General features: G+C 49.6%; 1 protein-coding gene across 1 annotated transcript in view; it reads left to right on the forward strand.

The window, feature by feature from the left end:
- Positions 1–9,843, forward strand: part of BARX2 (BARX homeobox 2) — a 79,401-nt gene extending 69,558 nt beyond the window's left edge. Inside the window, exon 4 of the mRNA XM_008259259.4 lies at positions 8,860–9,843. Coding sequence (XP_008257481.3) covers positions 8,860–9,126 — 267 coding nt within the window. The 3' untranslated portion in view covers positions 9,127–9,843. The remainder of the gene's footprint in view (positions 1–8,859) is intronic.
- The last annotated feature ends 1,339 nt before the right edge of the window (positions 9,844–11,182 follow it).

Here is an 11,182-nt window from a genome sequence, read left to right on the forward strand (position 1 = left end):
AGCCAAAACCAGGAGCCAGGAGCTCAATCTGGGTCTCCCATGTTGGTTCTTGGGCCATCACTTACTACCTCCTGGGATGTGCATCCCAGGAAGCCGGAATGGCAAGTGGAGCTGGGACTCAGATCCAAGCACTCCAATATGGGATGCAGGCATCCCAAGGGGTGTCTAGCCACTGTTGCAGATTTATAACCTGCAAGGATTCCGAGAAGAGAAGGTGAGGGGGGTTGGAGGGAGAAATTGAAATTGTAGGAAGAATAGAGTTCGGTTAACATCCTGAGACTCTGCAACACTGCGGCACACATGAAGCTTCCAGGGGACTGGTTTCAGAAAGAACCAGAGTGGGGAGGGAGCAGCCCGGGCCGTATTCCCAGGCCTGCCCCTCCCTGGCTGCTTTTGGGCAAGTCCATTCACTGCTTTCTGTGCAAGTTCCACCACCCACCTCCTTCCTCATCAATCATCGTCATCAAAATCAATGTCTCCCGAGCAGCAGAGGCATTGTTCAAATCGGTTATCAGCAATCTTCTCATGAGTCAGATGAGTAACGAATTGACAGCCTGCCGTCTCTGCCAGAACCGCCCAGGACCCGTAGGAGGACGCGTGCACCTCTGCCTCTGACATCACTTGTTTTTCACCAGCCCCTGTGCTACTGGCACAGCTGTGGGCTGCTTATTGAAGGTTATCAACGCTATGTAAAGCAAAATGGACCTCAGAGGAGGGTCTGCAGACCAGCTGAATTCAGGTCCCTTTGGCATCAGTGCCAAGCATCCAGTTCATGTTAGCCGTAAGTCAGGGACCACTTAGTTTCATTAAGCAGTGGAGACGCAGAGGCAAGATAGGAACCTGTCTGTTAAAGAAAAAGGCTTTGGAAAGGAACTCACTCACGTAAAGGAGACAGACCTGAAAGCTTATAGTTCTACAAAGTGTTCAGGGCAATAGTGGAAGGCTTTGCAGGGGTCAGGGTCAGCCCAGAGAAGACGGCTTGGGGGATGAGATGTCTCGTAGAGTGGTTGAAATGTCTCAAACGAGATGAGCCCAGGCAACGTGGGGGAGGGTACTGCAGGCACAGGGAGGGTCCAGGAGCCCTTGGGGGCTCTTATGTAGGTCCAGGTGGGCGGAGCAGAACCTTCAAGGGGGTTGTGTTCAGCTGCCAGTCTGAATTCTGAGTCCCTCAGAACAGCAGGGCATTGTTGCCCTCCTGATTGCTTCATTTGTTTTCCTGGTAAAAACTCTTTCAAGCTATCTCTTCAGGTACTGCGGAGGAAAAGAAAAAGATAATTGGGCAATAAAGATGTCTCAAGGCTAGTAACCTAATTGGAACTGGAAAAAGATTAGCACTTGATTCTCAGACTTATTCCCAGAGCTGCCAAGACAGCACTGTGAGAACCAAGATAGCATCTCGGACGAGTTTTGACCAGTCAGCATCTGTAACCTGTAGCAGGTTGGGTAAATTAGACCTCGCACATGAGACGGGGCACCAGCCTCTGGTCCACTGCTGTTGGCGTCAGCTCCGGGAGGATCCATGGTGTTTTTGCAACAGGCTGCAGAGCCTCCTCACCCTGCAGTTCTTCTCAGCTCTACAACACAGCTCTCTCACGAGATAGACCCTTCCCATCCCAGCCACGGAGTCTGCGTGGGCCACGCAGCCATGCACCCTCAGTATCTTTCACACTAACAGTCGCCAGGTAGACAGTATTCATGAAGTGGTTACTAGTTACCATCTAGGTACTCTTGGACAGTTACTTCAGTAAAGCGCCCCACTTGTACCTTACAGGGTGTAACATTAACAGACTGGATCTCTGTAAAACATGAACAGTGACTGCTACACAGGACTTGGCCAAGAGATGTTAGCCGCTATGATGGTTATTATTATTATTATTATTATTACCCTTTCCATTATTATTATTCTGTGCCTTTAGAGAATCCAAAGTTTTGGAGACTGGGATAGTAAACCCAAAGTGAATTCTGCAGGTTTCTGGGAGTCAGCAGTCCTGGGTGTCTGTCCTTTGTCTTCCCCCCTCTCCAGCTGTCTCCCCATCAGGGCCTGGGCCTTTGGGGCCCTGCGTGGGATGTAGTAGAGCATCCCACGTTCAGACTGAGCCCTTTGGCTGGGGTGAGTGACGTGGTGATGGGAGGAGGTTCGTGCTGGAGAAGCCCAGCTTCTATCTGGGCTTCATGGCCATGGTCTGCAGTTACCTGGCCCTCACTGGTCTCTAAAGCTACAGATGGTGGGAGTGGGGAGCACCCCAGCTCGTGCGCCTCCTAGGAAGTTGGGTGATTGCAGACAAATACCAGACATGGAGAGAATGGTGGCATTTGGGACACCCCACTCACGCATTATCCAGCTTGAAACACTGGTGAGGGTGTTAGAGGGGAAGAGCCAGGGGTTTTGTGTTCACATCTCTGCTCTGCCCTTTGGTTTGCTCTTTGACCCTGGTAGAGCCTTCCTGTCGGCTCAGTTTCCTGTCTGATTGGAAGGGAGGGAGAAGCTTGCCCTGCACTGACACTGGGAGCTGGTTCCCCACCTCAGCACCTTGGGAAGGAGGCAGGAGGCTCCATCTTGACATCTGCAGCAACAGGACACTTGAATTCCTGCCGGCATGGTTAATAGAAGTAGACGGGTGCTTGGTGTTTTCTGGAAAGCAGAGAGTGGTGTGCAGCCTTGCAGACCTGAGTCCCCTGGCCTCTCTAGACCCAAGGGCACCCAATGGGCTCTGGGACGTGAGAGGAAAAGGCTCCTGGGAGGAGGCCAGAGGGTGCATGTTAATGAGAAGCTCCGGCATAGGGTGGTTTTGAGATAATTATTGCATGTCTCAGGTGTGCTGGAAGGTGGGGAGCCAGAAGTCCATGGGGAAAGCAGCCAAGAGGGTCGTTACCTCCTAATTATTGCTTGCACTGGAATGTTTTATTCCATTTAGAAAATGGTCTGATTTTTTTTTTTTTTTTTTTTTTTTGTGGTATCTTGGGAAAACAGCCAGGTGGGGTCTATCCAGGCCATGTGGGTGGTGTTCTGTACTTGCTGGGCTGGTCTTGCTTTTGCCAATTAGGTGGCTTCCCCAGGCCTGCCCTTTTCTGACTTGTTTACTGCACGGGACAGCTTGTTTTGTGCAACCTCTTTCATTCCGAGAGGGGCTGCTTTCAACGTGGGGATTCCATCTTGGCCCCCTACAGCCCGCTCTCATGGCAGTCACAGTCAGAAACTGACTGGAAGAGGAGGGGGACGTCGTCTCCCCACAGGTGCTTCTGTCAGTGCCTGTGCCTTGGTAAAGTCCCCTTCACATCTGTGTTAGCTGTTTGGGTGAATTCAAGCTGATTGAGCCCATCCACAGCCCAGAGGAGCCGTTGATTGAGAGTATATGCTGTTCCTCATACTAGACACAGAAATGAATTTTGCACCTCCGCTGAAGAGCTATAACTATAAAACTCTTAGAAGAAAATACGAGAGTAAATATTCGTGACACTGGACTAGGCAAACTGTTCTTTGATGTGATCCCCAAAGCACAAGCACAAAAGGAAGAACAAGCTGGACTTGATCAAAATGAGACAGTTTTGCGCTGTGAAGGACATCATAAGGAAAAGTATAAAGACGATGCACAGAATGCAAGAAAATGTGTACAAATCTTTTATCTGGTAAGGGGCGCGTATCACAATATTTAAAGAAACCTTCAACTAAATACAGGTGGTATATCCCTAATCCAAAAATCTGAAATCTGAAATGATCCAAAATCCTCAACATTTTTGAGCATTAACCCAACATTTTGAACGTTGCACCCCTGAGCTCATGTGACAAGTCACTGTCAGATGACAGGTACACTAAAAAGACTGCATAAAATACCTTTCAGACTGTGTGTATAACATGTATACAAAATGTAAATGAATTTCATGTTTAGACTTGAGTCCCGTCCCCCAAGTATCTCCTTATTTATATATGTAAATTTTCCAAAAAAACCCCACACTTCTGGTCCCAAGTGTTTTGGATAAGAGATACTCAGAAAGACAACCACATTTAAAAATGAGCAAGGTATATGAATAGACCTTGCTCCAAAGTAGATCCACGCCTGGCTAGGCAACATGTGGAAAGAGGTCAAAGTCCATTTATCACCAGGGAAATGCAAACCAGGAGCACGGTGAGATGCCACTGCACGCCAGCGGTGATGACTGCAGTCGAGAAGGCGTAATAACAGGCGCTGGCAAGGATGTGGAGAACTGGAACCCGCATACACTGTCAGAGTGTAACTCATAAAGCTGAGTCCTCAACATGTTCGGGTTACCGTGTGATCCACTATCCCGTTTCTGGGTCTGTACCCAAAAGGCTTGAAAGGAGGGTCTTGCACAGACATTTGTGCACCCGTGTTGATTAGCAGCATTCCTCACAGCTGCCAATATGTAGGAGTGACCCAAGCAGCCATCAACAGGGGTGAGAGTCGGTACAATGCGGTGTCTGCATAAACAGACATAGTGTTTACTGATACATGCCACAACATGCGTAAGTCACAAGAACATTATTCTAAGAGAAAGAAGCCCGTCACCAAAGTCCGTGAATCCTGTGGTTCTGTTTGTGTGAGACGACCAGAGAGAGGGCTGATCAGAGGTGGGGGGAAGAAGAAGTTGGAGAGAAAGAAGGGGTGACTGCTAACGAGTATGGGATTTCTTTTGGAGGCCATGAGAATGTTTTAAAATTGCATTGTGGTGACAGTTGCACAGCTCTGCAACTATGCTAAAATCTTTAGCCCGTGCATTTTACATCGATGAACTAGGTGCTACGTGGATATCTCAAAGCAGTTTTTAAAAAGGACTTTTTAAGATCAACCTGTTTGTTTATTTGAAAGGCAAAGTTACAGAGAGAAAAGGTGAGACAGAGAGAGAGAAAGATCATCTACCTGCTGGTTCACTGCCCAAATGGTTGCAATGGCCAGGAGCTTGCAGCTCCATCTGGGTCTCCCACGTGAGTGGCAGGAACCCAAGCACCTGGGCCGTCTTCTACTACCAGGTGCAGGAAGCTGGATCAGAAGTGGAGCAGGCAGGACTTGAACCAGTGCTCATATGGGATGCTGGCATTGCAAGATATGCTGCAGCGCCAGCCTAGAACTTGTGTTTTGATCAGTTAGTGCATTCATTCTTTTTTTTTTTTTTAATTTTTTTTTGACAGGCAGAGTGGACAATGAGAGAGAGAGGTAGAGAGAAAGGTCTTCCTTTGCCGTTGGTTCACCCTCCAATGGCCGCCATGGCTGGCGCGCTGCGGCCTGCACATCGCGCTGATCCGAAGGCAGGAGCCAGGTGCTTATCCCGGTCTCCCATGGGGTGCAGGGCCCAAGCACCTGGGCCATCCTCCACTGCCTTCCCTGGCCACAGCAGAGAGCTGGCCTGGAAGAGGGGCAACCGGGACAGAATCTGGCACCCTGACTGGGACTAGAACCCGGTGTGCCGGCGCCACAAGGCGGAGGATTAGCCTAGTGAGCCGCGGCGCCGGCCAGTACATTCATTCTTAAAATTTATCACCTGCGTGTCGGCTGCTGCCCTGGAAGGAAGAATAGGTCGTTGATCAGTATTCGGTGGATGCATAGTTGGGAGTTACATGCTTGGAGCACAGGAGAAAGGAGAGAGGCAGGATCTGCTTTCCCGGAGCTTATGTGCAGATGGAGAAGACAGTATCAAGTCAGGTGTGTGAGCAGCAGAAACACCTGCCACCCTGATTACCTGTGCTAATACAAGGCCTCCCAAAGCCCCTCTCACCAGCTGCCTAGAAAAATCGACAGCTGCACCGGGCCAGTGTTCAGAGCCAATGGAACAGTGTGTATGACACTCCAGAGCAAAATATAAGTATTTTAAAAGTTATCCCCCTGCCTAGCTCCCGGGATTCTTGGGCAGGTCACACATTGGGATAGTAAAAGTGCAAGTCCTTTGAGGTCATCCAAGACCGCTTGGTATCTGCCACTCTATGGAAAGGTTTGTTCATTTAGCACAAGTTGTCAAATGCCTGTGTGTACAGGGACTGAGTGGGAGAGGCAGGTAAATACACATGCAGTGACAGCTCTGAGGGGGGGCATGTGCAGAGGGCATTTGATTCAGACTAGGGGTGAGGGACAGCTTCCAGGACCAGTCAGCCGGGTGGAGAGACATGTCCTGAGCAGAGGAAATCTGTCAGGAAAGTTCTAGCCCTTATGTACACACATCTGTTGGTCACTCTCTCCTCCACCTGTGAGATAAGTTAGTACCATCCCCATTTTTCAGGTTGGGAAACTGAGTCTCAGTGTGTTCACAGAACTTTCCCCTAAACAAAGCTGATAGTGGCAAAGTTGAAATGGACCTTAGTTCAAAGCTAGAACATTCCTACTTCTTTGAGCAGTATAAGACTGGTTTTATGGCAACTTTTTACTGATGACAGAAATATATATATATATACACACATGATAATTGTTGAAAACTTAGAAAATATAGAACAAAACATAGAAACAGACTTTAAAACATCTATGATCTTGATACTACAAATGAGTCGGTATAAAAGATTGCTTCAGTGCCAAATTACATTATGCCTTTTTTAGTTTTTTAGATTTATTTATTTATTTGAAAGAGTTACACAGAGAGAGAAGGAGAGGAAGTGAGGGAGGGAGGGAGGCAGGGGAGAGAGAGGGAGAAGTCTTCCATCTGCTGGTTCACTCCCCACTTGGTGGCAATGGCCAGAGCTGCACCGATCCAAAGCCAGGAGCCAGGAGCTTCCTCCAAGTTTCCCACGTGAGTGCAGGGGCCCAAGGACTTGGGCCATCTTCTACTGCTTTCCCAGGCCATAGCAGAGAGCTGGACAGGAAGTGGAGCAGCCGGGACTCGAACTGGCGCCCATATGGCATGCTAGCACTGCAAGCGGCAGAGTTACCCTCTATGCCACAGCGCCGGCTCCCATTATGTCTTTGTGTGTGTGTGTGTGTGTGTGTGTGTGTGTGACAGACAGAGTGGACAGTGAGAGAGAGAGACAGAGAGAAAGGTCTTCCTTTGCTGTTGGTTCATCCTCCAATGGCTGTGCCTATCCAAAGGCAGGAGCCAGGTGCTTCTCCTGGTCTCCCCTGGGGTGCAGGGCCCAAGCACTTGGGCCATCCTCCACTGCACTCCCTGGCCACAGTAGAGAGCTGGCCTGGAAGAGGGGCAACCGGGACAGAATCCGGAGCCCCAACCGGGACTAGAACCCGGTGTGCCGATGCCGCAAGGCGGAGGATTAGCCTACTGAGCCACAACGCCGTCCCCATTATGCCTTTTAATAACCTGTTTTTCACAAAAATATGTGCACAGCATTTGCCATGTCACTAAACATTCTCCTATATAATAATTGTAATGGCCATCAAGCCTTCTCTCTTTGGGATATACCATAGTTACCTACTGCATTACACAGTTGAAACTTTGGGGGCTGGCGCTGTGGCACACTAGGTTAACCTCTGCCTGCAGTGCCGGCATCCCATATGGGTGCCAGTTCTAGTCCCGGTTGCTTCTCTTCCAGACCAGCTCTCTGCTGTGGCCCCGGAAGGCAGTGGAGGATGGCCCAGGTGCTTGGGCCCTGCACCCGCATGGGAGACCAGGAGGAAGCACCTGGCTCCTGGCTTCAGATTGGCGCAACTCCGGCCGTGGCGGCCATTTAGGGAGTGAACCAGTGGAAGGAAGACCTTTCTCTCTGTCTCTCTCTCACACTGTCTGTAATTCTACCCGTCAAATAAATAAATAAAATCTTAAAAAAAAAAAAAAAAAGAAGAAACTTTGGACCATTTCCCTCCCCAGTTTTTGCTTTTATATTCAATGTTGTAATGAATATTTCTTAAAGATTTATTTGTTTGAACAGATGACAGAAAATGAGAGACAGAGACACATGCGCGCGCGCGCGCATACACACACACACACACACAGAGATCGAGATAAGACCTTTCATCCACTGGTTCACTCCCCAACTGACTGCAACAACCAGGTGTGGGCCAGGCGGAAACCAGGAACCAGGAACTCCATCTAGGCCTCCAATAGGGGTAGCCAGGGCCTGAGAACACGGGCCGTCTTCTGAGGCCTTCCCAGGTACCTTAGCAGGAAGCTGGATAGGAAACAGAGCAGCTGGAACTTAGCCAGCTCTTAATCCATTTACCCTGCTGCACCACAGCGCCAACGCCTGTGTTGAATATTTTTACAGATCAGTCTTGGTCTCAGTCTTGAAAGACACTTTGAGTTTAGCCAAGACATTTTCCGTGAAAAAAGGGTATGCACATTTTTAAGGCTTTGGGCTTGTATTCTCAGGTTTTCTTGTAAAGGTTGAACAGTTACAGTTTTCCCTCTACAGTGTGTGTTCATTTTCCTGCTTGCTACAACTGCTGTTGCCCTTTGAATTTGTCAACCCGATATTGGTTGCATTAACATTTCCTTTTTTTATTTCTTTATTATTGAAATTGATTTTTTATGTCTTATGATCTTTTTATTAAATGCCAGAATATACAATATTGACTAAGAGTTCACTGAACATTTAAAAAATGAAGCCATCTTTGTAGACCAGAGGTGATGGTTGATGAATATGAGAGGACTTCAAAAAGCTCATGGAAAATTGAATTGAAAGATGTTCATTTTGCTGTAAAAATGTTTTTGAAATTCATGCATAGTTTTTTCATAATATGCATTTCCATGAAATTTTTGAAGACTCCTTTGTATGCAGTGGATTCCAAATTTCTTGCACGAAACTAAACTTACCTTTTAATAATTTTCCACAAACATTTTTAAATCCCACCAAATATTTTGCCAAAACCCGTGACTCTTTTAAGGAATTGATCCTTTAGATGCTTTCGTGAGCAGGGTGGAGGGAGGAGTTACTTCTCAGGTTTAGTAACGGTTGTTTTTCTCACTCAGGTTCTTAAAGGTGGGCAGGAAGCCCCCACAAAACCTAAAGGTCGTCCCAAGAAGAACTCCATCCCCACGTCGGAAGAAATTGAGGCTGAGGAGAAGCTAAACAGCCAGGCCCAGAGCCAGGAGCCTGTGGAGCCCTCGCAGGCACAGGAGGAGCCCTGCGAGGCGCGGGAACCCGAAGCCTGCAGTGTCCCCTTGGAGGTGGCAGAGCGGCCAGGCCAGCCCCAGGAGGTGCCAGTAGTCTCTTTGGAACCCCCACCGTTAAGCTAAAAGAAAAGTCTTAGGGGGCAGGGGGAGACAGGGAAGAAGGGAAAGGCGAGAGGGCAGGGAGAACAGGGAGAGAAAAGCTTCCAGCGGCCTGGGGAGCTGGGAAGGAACAGGTGCACCTTTCTCCCCGCCTCCCTCCCTCTCGAAGTCCTCTGGTGTCGTCAGTGCAAGCGTTTGAAGGAGACTCGCTGGCCTTGGGCCACTTTCTTCCTGAAAGGCAGCCTTAGCCACGATGCCCTCGATGAAGGGGGACAGCACCTTGCGGCTGCCTGCCCTGGGCAGGGGCAACTGCTGTGGGCCCGGGAAGCCCCTCCTGGCACGCAGGGGACAGCTGCTGTCCTCCCCCTGCTGGCCCCTGGGCAGCCATCAAGGCAGAGAGGGTTGTGAGCCCTTGGGCAGTGGCCCAGGCTCCTTGCTGACTCAGCACTTACTTCTGTAGTTTTAAAAGAGAATTTAATGATTTGGTTGTTTTTTTTTTTTTTTTCCTGCGTTTTGGGGGTGGGAGGGTTGGGGTGAGTGGGCCAGAAAGAGTTGGGAGCAGGGAATTTGGAGCTGTTAGCCATGTTTCTGAATCACGTTGGTTTGTTTGAAGACACGTGTGCCTTTGTACCCATTCTAAGACGTTCTTGCTTCATCCACACAGTTGCCATCCCTGAGCTGCAATGCAGATATGTTAAGATAACTTTTATTTTTTAATTAAAAATAAATCTTTCAAAAGGACCGAGTGTTTGTTTCTTCCAGGGAGTGTAACTAAAACTGGCTGAGTGCAGCCCTGTGCAGAGACCTACAGAGCTGGGCGGATTCCTGGGCCTTCACTTTCCCATCTGTGAAACAGGCCCAGGCATTCCTGTCCAGATGGGGCCCCTGGGGTGCTCCCCACAGCCTGCCCCGAGCAGCTCCACCAGCAGCATCTTTACGTTTTGGGCCTTTGAAGATGTAGTTAAGTCTCCAAGCCTCAAGACTACATAAAAAGATGCCTTGCCACCACCCTATCCACCCTCCTCCCTCACTGATAATCATTTATTATTTCTTTATTTATTGTGAAAGAGTTGCAGAGAGGGAGAGAGAGAGAGAAAGAGAGAGAGAGAGATCTTCCATCTGCTGGTTTACTTCCCACATGGCCGCAACAGCCAGCATTGGGCCAGGCCGAGGCCAGGAGCCAGACATCCAGGTGCAGAGATACAAGCACTTGGGCCATCTTGCACTGGCCTTCCGAGGCCATTAGCAGGGAGCTGGATTGGAAGTGGAGCATCCAGGACACGAACTGGCACCCATATGGGATGCTGGTGCTGCAGGCCTTGGCTTTAACCCTCTACACCACAGTGCCAGCCCCTGCTTTGCAACTTTTAACAAAAGAAGATCTGAGAACTACTTGGCTGGATACGCTGGGTCATTTTTTAATTTTTTTTTTTTTTTTTGACAGACTGGACAGTGAGAGAGAGACAGAGAGAAAGGTCTTCCTTTGCTGTTGGTTCACTCTCCAATGGCCACCGCGGCTGGCGCGCTGCAGCTGGCGCATCACGCTGATCCGAAGCCAGGAGCCAGGTGCTTCTCCTGGTCTCCCATGGGGTGCAGGGCCCAAGCACTTGGGCCATCCTCCACTGCACTCCCTGGCCACAGCAGAGAGCTGGCCTGGAAGAGGGGCAACCGGGACTAGAACCCGGTGTGCCGGCGCCTCAAGGCAGAGGATTAGCCTATTGAGCCACAGCACCGGCCAGCGCTGGGTCTTTTTTGTTTGTTTGTTTGTTTTTGTTTTTGTTTTTGTTTTTTTTTTGACAGGCAGAGTGGACAGTGAGAGAGAGAAATAGAGAGAAAGGTCTTCCTTTGCCATTGGTTCACCCTCCAATGGCCGCCACGGCCGGCGCGTTGCAACCAGCGCACTGCGCTGATCCGATGGCAGGAGCCAGGTACTTACCCTGGTCTCCCATGGGGTGCAGGGCCCAAGCACTTGGGCCATCCTCCACTGCACTCCCTGGCCACAGCAGAGAGCTGGCCTGGAAGAGGGGCAACGGGGACAGAATCCGGCGCCCTGACCAGGACTAGAACCCGGTGTGCCGGC

Source organism: Oryctolagus cuniculus, chromosome 1 (genome assembly GCF_964237555.1).
Source record: "Oryctolagus cuniculus chromosome 1, mOryCun1.1, whole genome shotgun sequence".
NCBI classification, from domain to species: Eukaryota; Metazoa; Chordata; class Mammalia; order Lagomorpha; family Leporidae; genus Oryctolagus; species Oryctolagus cuniculus.